Consider the following 24239-nt stretch of genomic DNA (forward strand, 5'->3'; position numbering starts at 1 on the left):
CACTACTTGAAATTGAGTTTTATTTCTTACAACTAAAGAAACTCTCCTTCCTCTAAATACAGACAAATGGTAAGCAGCAATAAAAAAAAAAGGGAGAGTAATAAAAGATGTGAAACAATACAAAAGCTTTTCCTTGTTCATCCATCAGGCATAAAAACAATTCAAATTATCTGTGATTTACCAGTTCTCACACACCTTGCTTTTATGAGCTCAATATCAAAGAATTAGGACAAATCGATATGACTGCGGACAAACTCACTAACGGCCTAAAACACAAGGTCAAAATAGGGGTGAAGACTGTAGGGATGACAGTTTGTGGAACATTATCCATGATCCTGGAGGCCATTTAGGTTGCATGCTGAGCGGTAGAAAAGCACAGCTTGAGGGTGTATGGGTACGGGCCAGCTGAAGAGAAAGACAGAAAGGATTAGAAAACTAAAAACACCCATCACCACACCATTTGAATAAAACAGTGATCTTTTTTTAATACATAGGGTTGGATCTCAAACACTTACTTGCGTTCTTCATCTGGTAGTGGTTTATCATGGACAAGGCCTCCATGGCGTCGTTGATGGACTCCCACTCCAACAGCCCTGATGAGCTGCGCTCACCTGGACCTGCACCTGATAAGACAGTCCAATTCAGTTTAGCACCACTGTTATGCATACCAAAGAGTATGTAGTTTCAAAAGGAAGCTCAAGTGTACACTTACTCTTTCCTGTGAAAAGTTTGATGTTTGCAGGGGCTTTGACACCAACATCTTCACAGATCTGAAAAGAAAACAATCAATTGATTACTTTTGTAGGCATGTTGGTCTTTATTTCACTGCTCCATACATGAAGTGGTTCCCCGGTGTGCTTTGGGACTCACCTGAGTGAAAATCTCGACGGATGAGTCTGGCTGGGCGTTGAAGAAGTGCAGGACATTGCTGGGGTGCTGAATGCGGTTCTTGGCAGCCTGCTCTGGGGAGGTGAAGCGGTTGTTGCGGGAGCCGTGGAAGTCCTTGAAGCTGGTGCTGCCGTCCTCCAGCTCATAAGACTGGCCAGGCATGATGGCCTGCTGTTTGGACACACTGCAAAGGGAAAAGAGCATTAAACTTAACTTATAACAAGCCACACAGAACAGTCACTAATTATGGCAAGGCAGCGAATAAGAATAAGCTCCAACTTTAAATGACAAGGCACTGAATGAACAGGCGTTTCAGATAAACATCTTACCAGACGCTGAGCTTCTGTCCAAACAGGAAGTTGTTGTTGAGGTGAGTGATGGCCCGGTCCACAGCGTAACAGTCTCCCATCTCCACCATGGCTGCTCCTGGCTTACTTTTCATAAACTTGACCTGAGGTAAGGGACCAGATGCATGGGGTCACTCAATACCAGCAGCCTCTTATTGAAATAACTGCAATGGCTTGCCCTCTTTCCCTCACTTACCCGCTCCACATTGCCGTAGAGACAGAAAACATTAAACACTTTGTCAGCGTTCATCTTGGCAGGCTCCAGACCGTAGACCATGACTACAGGGGAGTCTGCGTGGGCACTGTACTCGCCGGGGGGTGGAGGGGGAGGGCCGTAGCCAGGTCCCCCGCCGTAGCTGTGTGCCCCACCTCGTCCCCTCATGGGAGGACCCATGCGACGGCCCTCGCTGTAATGTGGGGGTGGTGGGGGGCCATAGCCGCTCTCATCGTATCCATGGTAACCACCCGCTAGGAACACAAGGGACCACAATATCATACAGGGGACATGGCTCGATGGGAACAAAGGATAGATTTTCCAAAGAAAGTGGTTAACCTCACCACGTGTAAAAACATCTGGTTTTGATAAAAGGGTGGCACATTCCATTACCAGGTGAGCTAAGAAAATTGACTACACCGCACCACTTCGCTGCCACTGTGGGGTACCCATTTTTAACCCACCATCTGCTCCTCGCAGGTGAATTTAGTGTGAGGAGAGCACTACATGGGCCAGCACGTGTGTGTGGGCCTAAGAGCCTTACCGTACTCTGGAGGGTGGTCTCCCAGCAGAGCCGGCGCCCTCACACGCTTGTTGGGGTTGGCACTCCCATCTTCTGAGAGGTGATAAAGGCAGGAGGCAGGAAAAAAAAGGGAAGAGAGAAGAGCGATAGATAAATTGGCAAGAAACAGGAGACATGACAATGCAGCAGCGGATGTTGAATTAGAATTAAGGATAGCACACAAGAAAAACACATCTAGAGAAAGCACACTAAGCGTAATAACTACTGAATATTAATAACACCAACAAGACAAAAAAATAAAAAATAAAAAAATAAAACTACATAGTACTGTATATCTACAGGTTCAGTCATGGTATTCAGATGACAAAGGTGAAAAATGTATCTTGAATTCTCAGTTTAAACAAACTGTCATTACAACAGCTAAGAATGAATTAAACGCTAACAATCCTGGAAGCTAGATACATCCTCCATTTTAAATCTGTTAGCATATGGTAGAAGGGAGAATGAGGTGGGTGAGAATGAAGCCAACATAAGTTTGCAAACACACCTCCAGCATTGCTCCCATTGCCATCAGCTTCTGCATCTGTACAGGTACACATCTCATACACATTAAATTCAGGCCAGATTAAACACACTCACCTACACATGGATAGTTGAGAGATTAAGAAAAACATCACTGGCACATTGTAGAATGTTGAAACAGTCAAATGTGTCTAATGTAAACTATTTGAATACATTCACAGTCCATTATCTTCCTATTTTAACTAGGTTATACAAATAAGAAAGCGTCACATTTCAATTCTGTCTACAAGTCTCGAAAAATGAAAAGAATACATATAGCCTCCTAGTGGAGAGCCACCCAAACACCAGCTTTATTCAGACAAGTCTTCAACGGAGGACAAAATGCCCACAGGGAATGCACTACAAGGCCACCTTTGAAATATGGTGGCACTGAGAACAGGGGGAGTGGAACACCATATAAATACAGAAAAAGAAAGAAAAAAAAACTTTGAGGACAATATCACAATATCTTTTTGAAGACATCCCGAGTGTAAGAAATGGGAATGTGTGTTGTGTAACAAACTGGGGATCAGTTTACTTACAGCATGGATATATTGAAGGACAAAGATTGAGGCTGGAGACATTTGCTGTTATTTGGCAGTGGGTCCATTACTGCTCTCCGTTTTCATTTAAATCCTTTTCATCTTTTACTCCACTCCCCTTTGGAAGAACATTTCCACCTTTGGTTGGATTTCTGGCCTTTTTGTGGCAATTTCCATTGTGGTTGGTGGTCCACTCTCCAAGTGCCTTATCGAACACACTCCTTGCCAATGGCAGGCCGCAAAGCAGCCATTTGGAACATATCAGACCTGGGTCCTCATTAGGCGCAAATTGCCAGACCTGCGTCACATGGAAGGTGTTACACAGGTACTAAAAAGGTCAAATTTCCACAAGAGAGCTGCATTCAGAAAAAGATGGAGAAACTAAACAGGGATGCATGTTGCAAAAACAGTATAGGGAGGAAAGGAGGGGGGGGGGGGAAAGAGGCAAAACAGAACACCCGACTCCATGAGGTATGCATATATGAGGAGAAAAATATTGTCTGTCTGAATGTGCGTATGCTTGTTCATGTTTGTAGTGTCTTCATCAGTTGTCTGTTGTATTCCTTCCCATGTGACTGGCTACAGCCTGACAGTGACGGTGGGAATCATCTATGGAGTCAGTGCAGCAACAGGAGCGGAGGGTTTTGAGTAGTGTTTGATGTGTTAAACACCAGGAGCAGGGCACAAGAGAGCAAAACCACCTGCACCACCAAAGGCAGGCAGGTACAGAGAACAGGACTGTGTAGTCTTGAGCAACTGGTTTGGATCAGTATGGTTCATCTGTTTTGTGTTTGTGTGAGCATGCTCGTCACTACGGGTCTCGATGTTGTCTTTATAAGGTGGGTCTCCTGTGGATGTGTATCAGTCAAAAAGCTTCCATGTCAACAGTAAGGTGATGACTTGCAGGTGAGATCTGGGTGATGGCATGTTTCAATGTGTCAGGCATGTCTTGCTGGGGTCTCAAAATTGGGAGGGTGTGGAAAGCACAGCTTAGTGCCAATGTACCAGCAACCAAAACTCCCCATGGAAAATGTGTCATGCCATAGAAAAGGTATAGGGGATGTCTTCGTGACTTTGGAGCTATGTTGTTGCGGCACGAAGGAGATGGATTGGGGAGGGGGGGAAAATGTCAGTTTATCAAAGCATGTCTGCTGCCATGGTCTTGCAGTCTATCCATCCCCAATGTCCTAAGTGTTCCTTCTGTTTGGTACAGAAAGTGGATGTGTCCTTATTGAAGTAGGAGCGGTGGAAGTTGAGGTGGTGTTGAGAGTAGTGTTGACGGCAGGAGTAGTGTTGGGAGTAGTGTTGATGACGGCAACAATGTGTCTCCGATGCATATATGGAAATGTGTTGCTCCAACATGTTCCGACGAGAAGCTAGAGTGGCTGTTTATGTTCAATGCTTAAAGTAGCCTGTATAGATGTACAGATCTATACATTGACGAGTGCACTGGGAATGAAAGGAGCAATTGGCTGTTGGTAGAGCAAGCTTCACAAGAGACTCAAGTGGGTAAACAGGAAGGCATTTTTGCTCAGACTGTCTAGTCTTACAGCTTGATGTATCCATGGGCAGTGCATCAGATTGGTTGCCATTGCAAAAACAATAGAGCACTCAATATATTTTTACACAGGCATAACATCACCGTCTATCAGACATTGCCGAGAGGCCATCAAGCAGGTATTCAGACAAGTAAGAACTTAATGGATCAGTGGCGAGATTTATGAGCAACATCCTAGAACACTTCCTTATCTCACATTTAATGAGTAACAAATGACTGTCGTCAAGTAGTTTTACTACGAGTCAGTCGTCGCCAAACTAGAAAAGCTGCAGGACCTTGATTTGGTACCCGTAGTGACTATGCATCTTTAGATCTGATAGCACTGGGTTGAGGTTAAGGAGTTTACTCAGGGGTGTTCCAAGCAAGGGCGGAATCCTGTTTTATATTAGGTGTGCAACTAAAAGCCTTGAGCAATAACTGTAGTCTCTAGTGAAGAATACCTGGCCATTCAGCTGCTCCTTGCATCCCTAGCGTGTCTGGCTGTGTGACGTGCAGTACATCACCAGAAGACCACACCAGCACTTCAGTCATAATGCCACTGAAATGGAGCCCCATGCCAGAGTTAACTGTAATTTGCTAAACCAATATAACAGCTGGAGAGAAGGATACCAACCCAGCCCTGTGAACATTGATCTGGTTAAAGGAGCATTTCCTGTGCTCAGTGGCATTACCCCTGAAGGTCTACCATCCAACCCCCCTTCCATCCCCCACAGTGGCAGTAAGGGTGCTGGTATTGTCAGCGAGGACCACAGATGGCTGTGTGCGTTACCTTGACCACTCAGGTTGGGGTTGGTGTAGTCCCAAGTGTCCTGGTCATTCTTGAACACATTGAGACGAGTTGGCTGTGGGAGAATATACAAATTCATTCCAAAGCAAAGCATTTTTTCAAGTCCATATCATGGAACACTAGAAGCTGTTCGGGGCTATGGATGTGCATGTTCCTCTACCTTGGCATATTCGATCTTGAGTGTGCAGCAGCCAGAGTAGATGTCTGCCCCATTGAGGGAGGCCTTCGCCCTCTGTGCACTCTGCACTGAATCAAACGTGTTGAGAGTCAAGGAAAGGTCATGCAGACTAGTTCTGAGAACAGTACGTCGCACAGACACCATAACACGTTCCGGTAATTCCGGAGCTTATTGCACAAGCCCTTGTTTACAAGTCTCTTTGTGCTAGTAAAAATAAATCTGGTTAATCACTCATCACATACAACATGTGCTACAAACAAATGACATGATCCAGACTGCTGGTTGCCCGATTTGGTATGCAGACAGTATGTCAACTTAAAATTCCAGAAGTCTTAGTTTCACTAAGGATTACCTGCGGGCATGCAACTGATTCACAAAAAATACATAATTTTGAAAAATTAATTTCGCAGCAAAGGATATTCCACCATGGCCTGAACACCATTCTTCCGAAAGATGACAATCCTCTGGACAGGGCCGCAGTTATTGCAGACAGTGTAGAGCACATCCTGTAGACATAAGTAATTCAAATGATCAGAAATAATATTGAAGTACACAGCACAACAGAATGAACAGGTTGGGTAAAGGTGGCCAGCACTTTACCGTGGTAACGGGGTAGATTGGGTTCATGATGGTGAGAAGTAGCACATTGTTGACACTCCTAGAATCGTCCGGGTCGCCTGGCCGGGAGATCTTCTGGCTGGTGGAGTAGTTGACAAAGGCTGGGTGCCCGGAAATGTAGATCTGGTTGTCGTTCGCATACGTCACAGCAGTGCAAGACCCATTCAAATCCTCATACTCAACCAGGGCCTGCCGCTTCTTGGGCATAACAACCACATAGCTGTAAACAAAAAGGTTATATTAATAAAGGATGCATACCAAAGTCAAGAGGACAAAGTTTATTTGCTTTGACCCTCTGGATTGCTTCTGGGTGAGCAGGCTTGTTTCAGCTCGGATTCTAGCTACTCATCCAGAACTTGAGTTGAATCAATTGTGTTATAGATGTGTTAGAACAGCTCTGCAGAGGTAAAGACAGCCATTACTGGTTTAACAGTAATCAACTATAAAATGGTTGCATTGTGTTTGTGTGGAGCAAAATTGGACCATGAAATGTGTGCATTGTAAGCGAAGTAGTCAGGATACCAGTCTGCCTCTGCTTGAGCCATTTCTCGGTTTTTCGTGAGACAAAAACACATTTTTAAAGCAGACAGTCAATTAATGTGCAAATTCATCACCTAATAGCTCCAAACTCCTGCAGGGCCTCCACAAGGTCAGCTTCTGTAATGCCATCCACCAAGCCCCTCACATGCACAACTGGAGAGGGAAGGGTCTTATGTGGGTCATCATAGCCTTCCTGCAAAAAATAATGGGTAAACTTAATTCAAGCAATAAACTCATGTTTCCTGGTCAGCTCATAGAATGAGGCTAGCTGAATAAACTCAACTACATGGTAAAATAAGTTTATGAACTCCACCAATGGAGTTGAGCAGATACCAGGCTTTTTGTAATTCAGCACAGACTACATCAATTCGTCCAAGGTCAATACTTCGAAAAATGTAAATTAAAAACGCGTACCTTGTGTCCTCTGCAGTTAAGTGCCTTTGTTTGCTGAAATCCACTCCCAATAAACGTTAATCAAATACAACCACCGACTGTTTGCGCATGTGCCAATTGAATCGCAACGAAAACGGTGGTTGTATTTGATGTTTAATTAAAATGTATGGATTTCGGCAAACAAAAGCATGCAACCACAGAGGACAAACAAAAGGTACACGGTAAGCGTTTCAATTTAAGTGGTTTGAAGTATTGACCTTGGGCGAATCGACGTAGCCTGCTTTCTACTAAACTCCATTGCTGGAGTTAATCAAACTTCCTTCACCATGGAGTTGAGTTTAGTCTGGCTGGAAATATCAAATATCATGAAATAGGGGTAACTAGTCAGCAAAACATTCATGAGGAAATGTATTTTGTTAGCCGTAATATTACGAGAACGTTGTCTCAGAAGGTTATACATATTCGAGAAGTAGCAAATTCATTCGCTCGCAAGCTAGCTAACGTTAGTAACCGGCTAAATCAATGAACCCGTCAATTAATCTAGTTAGGTTTATTTAAAGTGATTATGGCCGATAAGCCGGTGTTTTGTTGGATATATTGGCACGGGTGTTAGGCCCGAGACGAAGTTAACACCAACTCGTGTTCGTTGGTTTGAGCCTGGCAAATTGAAACCACTAGGCTAGAACAAAGCAATAACGTTACGCTACCACTAGCTAGCTACCATAAAATATGGCGTGGCCTAGATTGCACACTCCCATTCATTTACAAGAAAAAAAAGGCTAACTAGCTAACGTTAGCTAGACAATGGTTGGAAAAAAAATATGAACAGAACAAGAGCCTGTTAACTAACTGGCTATATAGCGATATGTTTACTGGACATTTAAGCTAAACATAAAATAGACCAAAAGTTATTCTACAAGAAAAATACTTGTGGTTTTGTTTAACATCGTGGAACACGGGCGAGCAAGCTAGCACGAGCTAGTTAGCTAACGTTACTGGGCGCAATCAATTTTTGCAACGCCGCGTCATGAGTCTGAAATTGTTATTTACAACTAAAGGGTACATTTAAATGCATTCGTTTAAATTCATTGTCTTGTTATAACGCAGACGAAATCAGCATTAATTATTTACCGTTGCCATTCCGTCGTTGGTTTTTAGTCTTTTCGTTGCCCTGCCGCCTTCGTAATAACGGCCTGCCATAGCCATGTTGTCCCAGTTAAAAAGGTTGGTAGCGGTGACGGTGTGAAATGGACGGGAAAGTCCTGAAAAGTCACACATATGGGCCCGCCTCGAAGAGTCCGCTGCGGTTTCCAATTGGTCTAAAAGGCACGTCAATAATGTAATCATCAACTGACGACCAGTTAAAATGCACAAAACAAGTCTTTCTGAATATCTTCTAGTCAGAGATCAACCCACTACTACTGTATTGATCACTTATCTGTAAACAAGATGAACCATTTTATTTCTACAGTCAATACAATTTAAATTCAGGTGAGTGATCTAGGTAGTTACAGCTTTTTGAGAATGGGTTGTAATTAGTAAGGTTGAAAAGAGCCAAGATGACATGCACCAGTAGCACAGCAGTCTAAGGCACTGCATCTCAGTGCAAGAGGCGTCACTACAGTTCTTGGTTCGAATCCAGGCTGTATCACATCAGGCCATGATTGGGAGTCCCATAGTGCGGCGCACAATTGGCCCAGCATCATCTGGGGTAGGCAGTCATTGTAAATAAGAATTTGTTCTTAATTGACTTGCCTGGTTAAATAAAGGTTAAATAAATACAACGGACATCTTGACAATGGGTTATAAGTAAATAACCATGAATGAAGGAGTTGGCCACATGTCAACAAATCTTCCAAAAGTAATAAGGTGGGGCATAAGTTTGAAAATATAAGCTAATTAACTGCAAACCATTGTAGATGGGAAGCATATCATGTAATTTCCCTCTTCACTATTAAACATCTCCATGTAAGACACATTCTGTAGATGTTCTCAATATTTAAAACAAAAACACTGAATTAACGTGTCAAGATTTATTCCAAAATCTGCTACTGTCATAAGCCAGGGAAAGCAAAACTTCAAGTACAGCTCTTGAACACAATGCCACACTGAATATAGTATAGGAAATAAGAACAAATACAAAGTTCTGGTTCACAAATCCCACTTCTGAAATTAGATATTTGAACTGTTTTGCTAAAAAAAAAAAAAATTGGACATACGGGAGAGACATTTTAGGAATGTGACATCATGTAAGGCATGCAGGGTTAGATATAAAGCTAATCCTGTAGAGTAATTACACAGCATCAGAAAAGGAAGGGGTAGATTCTAATCAATGCAGGGAACAAAGACAAAACAAATAGCTGCAAGGCTAAAGCCAGTTGGTTGGAGGGGGATGGGGACGAGTTTAGTCTTCAAATCAATCTTCGCCTGGGGTGGGGCTCTTTTTCTGTCTTGGAGATCTGGAACGACTGAAACAGACAGAGAGGGGTGTAAGTACAGGGCAGACACAGCTTGTCCACTCAATAACTAGCCCGGCACCCATCTTGTCCCAGCATGTCCTCTCAATAACTAGCCCGGCACCCATCTCAGAACCAATCACAGCTCCAACACTGCTGGATGAACTCTGTCCCACTACAACCAGTTTGCCTTGGTTAAGACACTTTCATACTTTATAAATACAACACATTACAGCTTCATTGTATATCACCAACTTCCACGAATGATAAAACATGTAGGGAGAACCCTAATTAATTTTGTATAATTAAACCAACAAGTGAAATGTAAAGTTCCAGAGGTCAAGTAAATGGAGGAGCTGGGTGTTGAGAGACTGCAATGTTTTAAAGGGGGTTTGAGGTGCTAAAATCATCCCTTGCATTTTTACACAATGAGACAAAAGACCAGAACTTTACCAATGGCACCCAAAACCCTAAACAAACACTGACCAAATAAATGACAAGACTTTCCTTTTGCAAGCCCAAGTCTTTAGAATCCTACCTTGATATGGTAAACTATGCGCAGACAGTTACTTAAAACCCAAGGGAACAGCGCAAACATTCAAATAGGTTGACCTAATATACAGTATCAGGACAAGCCACCATCAAGGTAAGTAAATCAGCTACATGCTCCTTAGAAAATAAAATAAAAAAACACTATCACTACACCCAGGATAATATGTAATGTATTCCAAATACTTAACACTCATACACCCACCCAGACAGAAACACACACACATACACCTGTGGATTCTGACAGTGCATGCTCTGTATAGTTGAATGTTAGTGTACAGTATGTTAGGGAGTATCAGACTATACGTCTGCGTTCTGATCATGAATGACATTGACTCTTGGGTTTTCGTTACCTTTGGAGACAGTGGCAGAAACAACATGTACAGAGAAGCGACGGATGCTAGAACTTGAAGACACACTCGGAGGGTCTTGAAGTCTGATCTCTCGTCAGCTCTCCTTTCTCACCCTCTCAGAAGCTAAGCAAGAGGCCGGGCTCTGTAGGGAGGGGGCCTTAACTGGTCGACTGAACTCGGCTCAGCGTTCAGGTCTGTGGTGCGTGGGTTCTGGGAGGGAGTGGGGTGGGTGGAACAACTGTGTGTGCGCGCGTAGGATGGATGTGTCTCGTCAAAACGTGCGTCGGACGACCTCTTTAACCAGCGTGGTGTAGGCTGATTTCTGGTCAGCCCTTGTTACCCTCCGGGAGGACGTTAACACCGCAAGGGATGACCCTGGTAAGTGCTTGTGCAGTCAGTCGACTCCCCACACTCTCTTTAAAAAAAGGCCTGCTTCGATTGGTCACCGGAGTCTGATCACGACAGATTTCTCTTTTGGGTTTTTGAGGTTCTCTCACCCTCTGAAGCTAATCAAATTGAGGCTGGATCTGAGGGAGAAGAGAAAAGAGAAGAGCCCCGCTCCCCCAGCCGTCACCCAAACAGCCCCTCTGTCTCGGAGTATAGGCTCATCAGCTCTGTGTGCGACTCTCTGAAGCTAATCAAGGTCTGGCCAGGTCATTCTAGGAGAGGGACCTCCAAGAGAAAAGAACATTAAAATCAGGTATTTGTAAAAGATAAAGAGGGGGGGGTTTGGGGGTGGGGCAGTGTTCCTCACTCTAGCTTGGGGTGCGTTAGAGTCCCTGACTATTTATTTTCGCTCCCCCTCCCTGGCCCCATCTCCTGCAGCAGCCATCTCTCTGATGAGTTGTCGCTCTGTGCATTCTGGAAGGTCGACTCAGCAGACTTCGGGTGGAGGCTGGTCTGAGGTTGAGGGGGCAGCTACCCACGACTTACCTGATCACACCTAGCCCTGTCTAACAGATGGCAGTATACTTAAGCTGAGTGAATGTGTGGACTGTCATCTTTGAAAAATGTGATTTTATGATTAAAAGAGGTGGGGGGAGAAGGGGGGCTTCCAGCACATTTGCAAAACAATATTCCAAATTAAGTATAATTAGCAGTATTGTACAATATGGGCTAAGTCATGGCATTTACACAGTGCAGTAACAGCTTTGAAGGTATGGGTTGACGAGGAAGAAAGCTTACCTATTCCTCTTATGGCTGGGAGAGCGGGATCTGGAGCGAGAGCGAGACGCCGAGCGACCTCTGGCCCGGGACCCTGACCGAGAACGGGAACGACTGCAACACAAAAAAACATGGGGGCATGGGATCATGAGACAGGTCTGCTTTCAAAGGAAAGTATTGTGCAACTGTTATTCCAAAATGGCTTACCTCCTAACAGAGGTCCTGGACTTTGACCGCACAGGGGAACCAGACCTATTATGGAAGGGTGAAGTGTTTTAAGAAAATGACATGTTTTGAAGCCAATAGATAAATTAAAACAATCATATGAATACATTTGCAGGAACAACAGGGGTGATCAAATAGGTTTGCCCAGAATGCAAATGGAAACTATACTTCCTATGAAACCAATAAAAAGAAAAAATGCAACATCATCATCATGCAGAATTACCCATAGACTCTTACCTCCTCCTACGTTTGGGATAAGATGGGGAGCGGTGCCTGCTGCTGTGTTGTAGAAGAGAGACCAGTATCAGCACAGGGAGAGGTTTGAATGACAGTAGAAAAGCAGGGGGTAGGAAGAGAAACCCTGTTGACTTACCGGTCATTGCTGCGGGAGCGGGATCGATAGCGGCTGCCACGTGACCTTGAGATGGAACGAGACCGGGAGCGAGAGCGTGATCTGGAATACAAGAAACAGTCTGTGATGTCTCTAATACAGGGTTTTTCTGTGAAAGGTTGGTCGCGAGTTATGAGAATACATCTATAACCACACACTATTTCTACTTCATTTGGATTGGAGGATGATTTGGGTCACGGGAGGACAGTCAATTTCTCATTTGGGTCTCGAGCTGAAAAGGTTTAAGAACCCCTGCTCTAATATGTAACCACAGTAGTGAAACAAAGAGGACGGCATTGCCCCTCAGCAGTAGAGACGAATCCAACCAGGTCAGCAAATTTTGTCAGTGTGTCATAGTTTTTCTCGACATAATACAGTGATATTTTTCTCACACCAAGTGATACTTTGAAGTAAATAGAACAATGTTGCATAAGGGGAAAACTACATCACCTGCCTTATGCAGAATTATGACTGCTACTGGCAGTATATCAGAAGCAGACATTGGGCAAGTAGAATACCTGCTCCGACGACCTCCTCCCCTCTTGCTGAAACGGTAGCAGTCATAGGCATAGTGGCCCCTGTCCCCACACTGGTAGCAGCGGTCTTGAGGGTCAAAGTGGCGGCGGCTGGGGCGGCCATGTTTGGTCTTCCGTGACATGCCAGTGGACAGCTCCACACGGATCCGAGAGCCGCACAGCACCCTGAGGTAGGGAGAGATGGCAGAGTTTTGTGATAGCAGGGTAAGAAAGAAAATATTGTGTAATACTGGGCAAAGTCTGCAAGAGTAATGCCTGAATCACAATTCATATCCCAAAACTGAAAACACCACTTCAACCAAAATATATATAAACTGATGTGACAACATTATGGGCTGTGAAATGTGCAGATAAATATAAAGTTACTCACTTTCCATCCATGCCTTTAACTGCGTCCTCTGCGTCACGGGCATCCTCATACTCCACAAAGGCGAAACCTGGGGGGTTCCTGGCCACCCAAACCGTGCGTAAAGGGCCATAGTAACTGAACGCCCGCTCTAGCTCACCCTTGGCAGCACCGTTGCCTAAGTCGCCAACATAGACCTTGCAATCGGTGTTACGAGAAGAGCTGCGAGAAGACGAGTGGTATGACATCTCCCCACCTGGAGGAAAGAGGGAGACACCGTGAACCAGTTAACTAGCTAAAGTTGGTTTAAAAGTAAACATAGGAAAATTGAGCTGTGCTTGAGAGTATGAAGCTAGCTACTAATATAAATAACCTAGCTAGCTAACGTTAGCTATAAATACAAGCAAGAAAACTAGCTAGCCAGGGGTGTATTCATTACGGAATCCGTTTAAGAACCAAACGGAAGCTAACCGCAAAACGAGAGTTTATATTGGACAAATTCAGGTAGGTCCCGCCCCGTTTCGTTCAATTTGCTTCCGTTTACGAAACGTTTTGCAACCGAATCGGCGTAATGGAATACGCACCAGTTCTGCACTCGCTGTTTTAGTTAAATATTGGTAGACGACAATAGCCCGTTTCTCACTATCTCACTGACAATGTTTATTCCTTATTATACTGCGTTACTAACAATTTTATCGCTAGTGCCATACTCAAATTAACCAGAGACAATATAGCTCGCTAGATAGAAACAACGTTATCAAACTAGCTAGATCAAGTAAACAATGGCGTCCTTCCGATTACCTTTATCCCCAAACAGTTCGGCGATTGATTTATCAGTCTCTGCTCAATTTACAGAAATAAAACATGGGCGAAACGTATTCAATCTTAAAGTATTTCTTATTTTGATTACTTATTTAACTGGATTTCAAATTCTTCGCTAGGCAACAAACCTATTCGCCGTTCTGTCAGACTACCCGTGCAAGAATGCACTTGCGCAGTAACGCGCCTCGCTACAGTGAGGTCATGTGTTTTCTTCACATTGGTTATGATGGTTATTATCGGCCTTGGCAAACTGACCATCCTCTTGCCCCCAATCTGCCATACAGGTTTGAGGGAAGTCTTGATTTTAGACCTACAATTTTCCATATATTGAATTATTTGAGATTGAGATATACTGAAAAAAAAATGTAAAAGCAACATGTAAAGTGTTTCAAGAGCTGTAATAAAAGATCCCAGAAATGTTCCATATGCATACAAAGCTTATTTGTCTCAAATTTTGAGCACAATTTTGTTTACATCCTGTTAGTGAGCATTTCTAGTTAACAAGAGAATCCATCTACCTGACAGGTGTGGCATATCAAGAAGCTTATTAAACAGCATGATCAAATCAAAGTTTATTTGTCACATGCGCCGAATACAACAAGTGTAGACCTTACAGTGAAATGCTTACTTACAGACTCTAACCAATAGTGCGAAAAACAGGTGTGTGTGTGTGTGTGTGTGTGTGTGTGTGTGTGTGTGTGTGTGTGTGTGTGTGTGTGTGTGTAAGTAAAGAAATAAAACAACAGTAAAAATATATTTGAAAATAAGAGTAGCAAGGCTATATACAGACACCGGGTTAGTCAGGCTTATTGAGGTAGTATGTACATGTAGGTATGGTTAAAGTGACTATGCATATATGATGAACAGAGAGTAGCAGTAGCGTAAAAAGGGGTGTCCCTCTACCCGCCAACAATGCAGATAGCCCGGTTAGCCAATGTGCGGGAGTGCTGGTTAGTCGGGCCAATTGAGGTAGTATGTACATGAATGTAGAGTTAAAGTGACTATGCATATAAGATAAACAGAGAGTAGCAGCAGCGTAAAAGAGGGGTTGGGGGGGACACACAATGCAAATAGTCCGGGTAGCCATTTGGTTACCTGTTCAGGAGTCTTATGGCTTGGGGGTAAAAACTGTTGAGAAGCCTTTTTGTCCTAGACTTGGCACTCCGGTACCGCTTGCCATGCGGTAGTAGAGAGAACAGTCTATGACTGGGGTGGCTGGGGTCTTTGACAATTTTTAGGGCCTTCCTCTGGCATCGCCTGGTGTAGATGTCCTGGATGGCAGGCAGTTTTGCCCCAGTGATGTACTGGGCCGTACGCACTACCCTCTGAAGTGCCTTGCGGTCAGAGGCTGAGCAATTGCCGTAACAGGCAATGATGCAACCGGTCAGGATGCTCTCGATGTTGCAGCTGTAGAACCTTTTGAGGATCTCAGGACCCATGCCAAATCTTTTTAGTTTCCTGAGGCTTTGTCGTGCCCTCTTCACGACTGTATTGGTGTGTTTGGACCATTCTAGTTTGTTGTTGATGTGGACACCAAGGAATTTGAAGCTCTCAACCTGCTCCACTACAGCCCATCGATGAGAATGGGGACGTGCTCGGTGCTCCTTTTCCTGTAGTCCACAATAATCTCCTTAGTCTTGGTTACGTTGAGGGATAGGTTGTTATTCTGGCACCACCCGGCCAGGTCTCTGACCTCCTCCCTATAGGCTCTCTCGTCGTTGTCGGTGATCAGGCCTACCACTATTGTGTCGTCAGCAAACTTAATGATGGTGTTGGAGTCATGCCTGGCCATGCAGTCGTGGGTGAACAGGGAGTACAGGAGAGGACTGAGCACGCACCCCTGGGGAGCTCCAGTGTTGAGGATCAGCATGTGTTGCTACCTACCCTCACCACCTGGGGGAGGCCCGTCAGGAAGTCCAGGATCCAGTTGCAGAGGGAGGTGTTTAGCCCCAGGTTCCTTAGCTTAGTGATGAGCTTTGAGAGTACTATGGTGTTGACCGCTGAGCTGTAGTCAATGAATAGCATTCTCACATAGGTGTTCCTTTTGTCCAGGTGGGAAAGGGCAGTGTGGAGTGCAATAGAGATTGCATCATCTGTGGATCTGTTTGGGCGGTATGCAAATTGTAGTGGGTCTAGGGTTTCTGGGATAATGGTGTTGATGTGAGCCATTACCAGCCTTTCAAAGCACTTCATGGCTACGGACGTGAGTGCAACGGGTCTGTAGTCATTTAGGCAGGTTGCCTTTGTGTTCTTGGAAACAGGGACTATGGTGGTCTGCTTGAAGCATGTTGGTATTACAGACTCAATCAGGGACATGTTGAAAAAGTCAGTGAAGACACCTGCCAGTTGGTCAGCACATGCCCGGAGCACACGTCCTGGTAATCCGTCTGGCCCCGCAGCCTTGTGTATGTTGACCTGTTTAAAGGTCTTACTCACGTCGGCTACAGAGAGCGTGATCACACAGTCGTCCAGAACAGCTGATGCTCTCATGCATGCCTCAGTGTTGCTTGCCTCGAAGCGAGCATAGAAGTGATTTAGCTCGTCTGGTAGGCTCGTGTCACTGGGTAGCTCACGGCTGTGCTTCCATCTGTAATAGTTTGCAAGCCCTGCCACATCCGATGAGCGTCGGAGCCGGTGTAGTATGATTCAATCTTAGCCCTGTATTGACGCTTTACCTGTTTGATGGTTTGTCGCAGGGCATAGCGGGATTTCTTGTAGGCTTCCAGGTTAGAGTCCCGCACCTTGAAAGCGGCAGCTCTACCCTTTAGCTCAGTGCGAATGTTGCCTGTAATCCATGGCTTCTGGTTGGGGTATGTACGTACAGTCACTGTGGGGACGACGTCCTCAATGCACTTATTGATAAAGCCAGTGACTGATGTGGTGTATTCCTCAATGTCATCGGAAGAATCCCAGAACATGTTCCAGTCTGTGATAGCAAAACAGTCCTGTAGTTTAGCATCTGCTTCATCTGACAATTTTTTTATAGACCGAGTCACTGGTGCTTCCTGCTTTCATTTTCGCTTGGAATCAGGAGGATAGAGTTGTGGTCGGATTTACCAAATGGAGGGCGAGGGAGAGCTTTGTACGCGTCTCTGTGTGTCGAGTACAGATGATCTAGAATTTTTTTCCCTCTGGTTGCACATTTAACATGTTGATAGAGATTTGGTAGAGCTGATTTAAGTTTCCCTGCATTAAAGTCTCCGGCCACTTGGATTGCCGCCTCTGGGTGAGTGGTTTCCTGTTTGCTTATTTCCTTATACAGCTGACTGAGTGCGGTCTTAGTGCCAGCATCTGTCTGTGGTGGTAAATAAACAGCCATGAAAGTATAGCTGAGAACTCTCTAGGCAAGTAGTGTGGCCTGCAATTTATCACAATATACTCTACTTCGGGCAAGCAAAATCTAGAGAGTTCCTTAGATTTTGTGCACCAGCTGTTGTTTACAAATATGCACAGACAGCCCCCCCTCGTCTTACCGGACTGTGCTGTTCTATCCTGCCGGTGCAGCGTGTATCCCGCTAGCTGAATATCCATGTCGTCATTCAGCCACGATGCCGTGAAACATAGGATATTACAGTTTTTGATGTCCCGTGGGTAGGATATTCGTGATCGTACCTCGTCTAGTTTATTGCCCAATGATTGCACGTTGGCGAGTAATATTGACGATAACAGCAGCTTTCCTTGATGCCTTCTGCGAGTCCGGACAAGGCATCCGGCTCGTCGTCCTCTGCGTCGCTTCCTTTTGCGAATAATTGGGATGTCTGCCCTGTGGGGTGTTTGGAGAATGTCGTGTGAATCCTGCTTGTTGTTGTTGTTGTTGAAAAAATCTTTGTCTAATCCGAGGTGAGTGATCGCTGTCCTGATATCCAGAAGCTCTTTTCTGCCGTAAAATACAGTTGCAGAAACATTATGTACAAAAAATTTACAAATATAGCGAAAAAAACCACATAATAGCACAATTGGTTAGGAGACCGTAAAACGGCGGCCATCTCCTCCGGCATCTCCACCTTGAGCTGGTGACAGTAAAAGACCACTCTAAAAATGTGGAGTTTTGTCACACAACACAATGCCACAGACATCTCAGACATCTCTTACTTGACCTCTGGAACTTTCACTTGTTGGTTTAATTATGCAAAATGAATTGGGGTTCTCCCTACATGTTATATCATTCGTGGAAGTTGGCGATATCCAATGGAGCGTGCAATTGGAATGCTGACGGCAGGAATGTCCACCAGAGGTGTTCCTAGAGAATTTGATGAAACTGGGTTTGCACAATGGAAGACTTTCTGCATCAACTGTCAGAAACCATCTCAGGGAAGCTCATCTTTTAATTTAACCTTTATTTAACTAGGCAAGACAAGTTAAGAATAAATTCTTATTTACAATGATGGCCTACCCTGGCCAAACCCAGACGACGCTGGGCCAATTGTGCGCCGCCCTATGGGACTCCCAATCACGGCCAATTGTGATACAGCCTGGAATCAAACCAGGGTCTGTAGTGACACCTCTAGCACTGAGATGCAGTGCCTTAGACTGCTCTGCCACTCGGGAGCCCTAATCTGTGCTCGTCGTTCTCACTAGGGTCTTGACCTGACAGCAGTTCGTCATCGTAACCGACTTCAGTGTGTAAATGCTCACCTTCGAAGGCCAATGGCACACTAGAGAAGTGTGCTTTTCATGGGATGAATCCCAGTTTCAACTGTACCAGCAGATGGCAGACAGCGTGTATGGTGTCTTGTGGGCGAGTGGTTTGCTGATGTCAATGTTGTGAACAGAGTGCCCCATGGTGGCGGTGGGGTTATGGTATGGACAGGCATAAGCTATAGACAACAAACACAATTGCATTTTATTGATGGCAATTGAAATGCAGAGATGCTGTGACGAGATCCTGAGGCCCACTATTACCTCAGGTTTCAGCATGATAATGCACTGCCCTATGTTGCAAGGATCTGTACAAATTCCTGGAAGCTGAAAATGTCCCAGTTCTTCCATGGTCTGCATACTCACATACTCATATCACCCTTTGAGAATGTTTTGGATGCTCTGGATCGACGTGTTCGACCACATGTTCCAGTTCCCGCCAATACCCAGCAACTGAGCACAGCCATTGAAGAGGAGTGGGACAACATTCCAAAGGCCACAATCAACAGTTTAATCAACTCTTTGCGAAGGAGATGGGTCGCGCTACATGAGGCAAATAGGTCAAACCAGATACTGACTGGTTATCTGATCCACGCCCCTACCTTTTTTAAAAAGGTAGCTGTGACCAACAGATGCGTATCTGTATTCCCAGTCATATGAAATCCATAAATTAGGGCTTAATGAATTGTTTTCAATTGACTGATTTCCTTATTTGAACTGTAACTCAGTAAAATCTTAGAAATTGTTGCATGTTGCATTCATATTTTTGTTCAGTGTATAAGGAGAGAAAGTCTTGAATGGCAGCCTACTCAATGACTTGTAATTTAAGTTGTCAATGTCTGTCACTTGTGTTCAAGTTCTAATATAAAAAAGGGTTACACCGACACAGTAAGCGTTGAAAATAAATAAACTATATTCAACATGGTCAACTTGAGTTGATTACATATTTGTTTTTTCTGAACACATTACACCTCATGCCATAGTTTTCCTTTGTTTTTACCTACATAAAAAAATGCAATATAATTTTCAAATAATTTATTACAGTATTGAATGAATGTAAATATCACATATCTTCTTTAGGTCAGTCACTATTCCATACAAATGTCAGTCAGAGAGAAAGGTTCACAGATCAAACTGCACAAAGGACACATTAAAGAGCAAGACCTGGGGTGGATCACCCCAATACAGAAAGTTGAGGGGCACGAACAGACAAAGAAATATCATACTCCAACAAACTGACAACCAAATGATCAGAGACGTTCAGACATAGACAGGAAAAGTCAGGCTTTCTTTTCACTGCTTTTGTAGCTGGTGAATAAATCAGTAGACTGTAGACACGTAATCAAAAAATAACAATTCACCTGCTGCTTGACCAAGTCGAACATTGCTCAGTTTGTTGCAAGCGTGAGCAGACCACGCAAGCAGCCACACAGGACAAGAAGAGCAACTGTTTTGGGACAACTCGATCCATATGTAAACCTAGACGTCCATAAGAGACCATGCTAACACACAAGGGGTTCATGCATTTGCAGATAGGATGACATTTACTGCACACACATAAAACATCGGAGTGATATCTCGTCTACAGCAATGGCAAAAGCCAGACAGTTAACTAGAAGTCATTAAAAAACTGAACATTGTAGCCAGTTCTATTCAGGAAAAGGCATATCATAACCAACCCAATGAATGTAAATGGCATTCTATATATCACAACGCTGAACAAACTGACAAGATACTTGCACTGTCCATTACTATTTTTATGTAAACATGCTAATCTCACTTGATAGTCTTCAGGCTAATTAAATAAAAAGTTTGGACACACCTACTCATTCAAGGGTTTTTCTTTATTTTTACTATTTTATACATAATAGAATAATCGTGAAGACATCAAAACTACAATTATAACACATATAGAATCATGTAGTAACTAAAAAAAGTGTTAAATAAATCCAAATATATTTTTACATTTGAGATTCTTCAAAGTAGCCACCCTTTGCCTTGATAACAGCTTTGCACACTCATGGCATTCTCTCAACCAGCTTCACCTGGAATGCTTTTCCAACAGTCTTGAAGGAGTTCCTACATATGCTGGGCACTTGTTGGCTGCTTTTCCTTCACTCTGCGGTCCAACTCATCCCAAACCATCTCAATTGGGTTGAGGTTGGATGACTGTGGAGGCCAGGTCATCTGATGCAACACTCCCTCACTCCTTGGTCAAATAGCCCTTACACAGCCTGGAGGTGTGTTGGGTCATTGTCCTGTTGAAAACAAATGATAGTCCCACTAAGCGCAAACCAGATGGGATGGCGTATAGCTGCAGAATGCTTTGGTAGCCATGCTGGTTAAGTGTGCCTTGAATTCTAAATAAATCACTGACAGTGTCACCAGCAAATCACCATCACACCTCCTCCTCCATGCTTCACAGTGGGAACCACAAATATGGAGATCATCCGTTCACCTACTCTGTGTCTCAAAAAGACACGGTGGTTGAAACCAAAAATCTCAAATTTGGACTCATCAGACCAAAAGACAAATTTCCACTGGTCTAATGTCCATTGCTCATGTTTCTTGGCCCAAGCAAGTCTCTTCTTCTTATTGGTGTCCTGTAGTAATGGTTTCTTTGCAGCAATTCGACCATAAAGGCCTGATTCACGCAGTCTCCTCTGAACAGTTGATGTTGAGTTGTGTCTGTTACTTGAACTCTGTGAAGCATTTATTTGGGCTGCCATTTCTGAGGCTGGTAACTCTAATGAACTTATCCTCTGCAGCAGAGATAACTCTGGGTCTTCCATTCCTGTGGCGGTCCTCATGAGAGCCAGTTTCATCATAGCGCTTGATGGTTTTTGCGACTGTACTTGAAGAAACTTTTAAAGTTCTTGACATATTCAGAATTGACTGGCCTTCATGTCTTAAAGTAATGATGGTCTGTCATTTCTCTTTGCTTATTTGAGCTGTACTTGCCATAATATGGACTTGGTCTTTTAACAAATAGGGCTATCTTCTGTATACCACCCTTACCCTGTCACAACACAACTGATTGTCTCAAACTCCACAAATTAACAAGGCACACCTATTAATGGAAATGCATTCCAAGTGACTACCTCATGAAGCTGGTTGAGAAAATGCCAAGAGTGTGCAAAGCTGTCATCAAGACAAAGGGTGGCTACTTTGAAGAATCTCAAATATAAAATATTTTCTGATTTGTTTAACACTTTTTTGGTTACTACATGATTCCATATGTGTTATTTCATAGTTTTGAGGTCTTCACTATTAATCTACAAATGTAGAAAATAGTAAAAATAAAGAAAAACCCTTGAATGAGTAGGTGTGTCCAAACTTTTGACTGGTACTGTATGTTGGTGGGTAGAGGGCACAACAAACACTGGAGAAAAGTAGTGTTTTACTCCCACTGAGTGAGCTGAGTTGACTGCTCATCAAGATGAACGCAAAGAAGATTCAGGTTTATATTTTTGCACATTGCAACTACTCTCTTTGAAACATTGTAACGGTTCAAATGGTTTACTTCAAGGAGATGTTGAACAATAAAATATCATTAATAAATATAAATAATTTAAATAATCTGGGCAACATAAATGTGCATGTAGAGTACAAAAACATAAGACACAGTGATTTAGGAGGAGAGAAATGATACATCAGCTAGTGGTACATCAAATGAACAGTTCAAGGGGAAATTTGGCTTCAAATTGGACAATTACAGGAATATCTAAATGTCTCTTTATTACCTGCCTAAACCATCGTGGCTACATCTATGGTGCTTCCACCATTACCAATATCATTTGAAAATCGAAAAATGTCACTTCTGGATTTTTTTGTTGAAGAGATTAAAAGTTGCTTTTCAAAACTTGACTAACACTGTCAAGTGGGTAAACGCTGAGGGCCAAGGTAACTGAAATCTTTGTTGATATTATGTATGTTATACAAGCAACAATAACCATATTTATACATAACTATTCTTAAGTGTGCATTCCAATTTCATTAAGTTGCTATTTGAATCAGTACATCTGTAGTTGAGGGGGTCAGTTTGTTTACTCACTTTATTTCCAAAATGTCATTACTCTTTAATCCACTTTTTGCATTTGTAATATTTAAATGTTAATCATTCTCACTGGTTGTACTCACTGACAACGCTACAGTTCAACTAGAGTTCAACTATCCTGAACTCTAAAATAATTGGGGAAAACTCTCATACGATATAACATCTGTCTCTGGTATTGTGCAGCATATTGACAGAGCCTCACTGCTGTGTTCTATTCTCTCCATATCCACCTCAGAACACCTGGCAATACTGAGATAAGCACACCTCCATTTTGTGTCAGCCTTGTTGTCTTCTGTTATTATACATGTTTTCTTAGCGACTCAGTAAGTCAGGCGATTGAGCCACATGTAAGGACCATGGACAGTCTTCTAACAGTTCACTGCCCCTCCCCATCTCCCACTATCTTACTTATTGCACTTTCATCTCATTGAGAATGGGTCAGGAGTAACAAAATATTATAAAGTAGAGTCAAATCCAGAGTAAACACAGTATACCTAAGTGGATCTTTCAAGAAGATGTTATTTCAGTTTATATGTAATCATACACTACATGACCTAAAGTATGTGGACACCTACTCATCGAAGGTCTCATTCCAAAATCATGGGTATTAATATGGAGTTGGTCCCCCCTTTGCTGCTATAACAGCCTCAACTCTTCTGGGAAGGCTTTCTACTAGATGTTGGAACATTGCTGCGGAGACCTGATTCCATTTAGCCACAAGAGCATTAGTGTGGTCGGGTACTGATGTTGGGCGATTAGGCCTGGTTTGCCGTTGGTGTTCCAATTCATCCCAAAGGTGGTCGATGGGGTTGAGGTTAGGGCTCTGCGCAGGCCAGTCAAGTTCTTCCACACTGATCTCGACAAAGCATTTCTGTATGGACCTCGCTTTGTGCACGGGGGCATTGTCATGCTGAAACAGGAAAGGGCCTTCCCCAAACTGTTGCCACAAAATTTGAAGCACAGAATCGTCTAGAATGCCATTCTATGCTGTAGTACTAAGATTTCCCTTCACTGGAACTAAGAGGCCTAGCCCGAAACCATGAAAAACATCCCCAGACCATTATTCCTTTTACACCAAACGTTTCAGTTGGCACTATGCATTCCAGCAGGTAGCTTTCTCATGGCATCCACCAAACCAGATGGTGAAGCGTGATTCATCACTCCGGAGAACGTGTTTCCACTGCTCCAATGGCGGCGAGCTTTACACCACTCCAGCCGACGCTTGGCATTGAGCATGGTGAACTTAGGCTTGTGTGCGGCTGCTCAACCATGGAAACCCATTTCATGAAGCTCCAGACAAACAGTTCTTGCGCTGACATTTCTTCCAGAGGCAGTTTGGAACTCGGTAGTGAGCTTTGCAACTGAGGACAGAAGATTTTTATGAGCTTCAGCACTCGGCGGTCCTGTTCTGTGAGCTTGTGTGGCCTACCACTTTCCGGCTGAGCCATTGTTGCGCCTAGATGTTTCCACTTCACAATAACACCACTTACAGTTGACCGGGGCAGCTCTAGCAGGCCAGACATTTTTACGAGCTGACTTGTTGGAAAGGTGGC

General features: G+C 43.7%; 3 protein-coding genes across 7 annotated transcripts in view; 1 reads left to right on the top strand and 2 right to left on the bottom strand.

Annotated features, from left to right (window-relative positions):
• On the bottom strand, positions 1–8436 carry LOC106580849 (heterogeneous nuclear ribonucleoprotein L). 3 transcript variants are annotated; one of them, XM_014162330.3, is made up of 14 exons: positions 8281–8436; positions 6831–6949; positions 6199–6436; positions 6019–6104; positions 5581–5677; positions 5403–5475; positions 2520–2555; positions 1994–2065; positions 1432–1703; positions 1218–1339; positions 871–1072; positions 713–770; positions 516–623; positions 1–405 (listed from the first exon to the last, which is right to left on the bottom strand). In XM_014162330.3, the coding sequence occupies exons 1-14, from the start codon at positions 8425–8427 to the stop codon at positions 347–349; spliced, it is 1689 nt and encodes a 562-aa protein (XP_014017805.3). In that variant the 5' UTR covers positions 8428–8436; the 3' UTR covers positions 1–346. The 3 variants fall into 3 exon arrangements, with proteins under 3 accessions (XP_014017805.3, XP_014017806.3, XP_014017807.3); XM_014162331.3 differs by lacking the exon at positions 2520–2555; XM_014162332.3 differs by lacking the exons at positions 1994–2065; positions 2520–2555.
• The window catches only part of LOC106580850 (uncharacterized), a 25460-nt gene continuing 8482 nt past the window's right edge, over positions 7262–24239 (top strand). Inside the window, exon 1 of the transcript XR_014381889.1 lies at positions 7262–7370. The gene's annotated coding sequence lies outside the window, so the exon portion shown is untranslated. The remainder of the gene's footprint in view (positions 7371–24239) is intronic.
• LOC106580853 (uncharacterized) lies at positions 9168–14184 on the bottom strand. Of its 3 annotated transcripts, XR_006760973.1 has the most exons (9): positions 13971–14184; positions 13194–13425; positions 12806–12988; positions 12270–12350; positions 12134–12175; positions 11879–11923; positions 11693–11785; positions 10508–11179; positions 9168–9617 (listed from the first exon to the last, which is right to left on the bottom strand). XR_006760973.1 is itself a non-coding variant. In XM_045703634.1 (8 exons), the coding sequence occupies exons 2-8, from the start codon at positions 13415–13417 to the stop codon at positions 9566–9568; spliced, it is 717 nt and encodes a 238-aa protein (XP_045559590.1). In that variant the 5' UTR covers positions 13418–13425; positions 13971–14184; the 3' UTR covers positions 9168–9565. The 3 variants fall into 3 exon arrangements, 2 of the variants coding, with proteins under 2 accessions (XP_045559590.1, XP_014017813.1); XM_045703634.1 differs by lacking the exon at positions 10508–11179 and having other exon boundaries at positions 12134–12172; XM_014162338.2 differs by lacking the exon at positions 10508–11179.

The sequence above is a fragment of the Salmo salar genome, chromosome 20, assembly GCF_965601325.2.
Source record: "Salmo salar chromosome 20, fSalSal1, whole genome shotgun sequence".
Taxonomy (NCBI): Eukaryota; Metazoa; Chordata; class Actinopteri; order Salmoniformes; family Salmonidae; genus Salmo; species Salmo salar.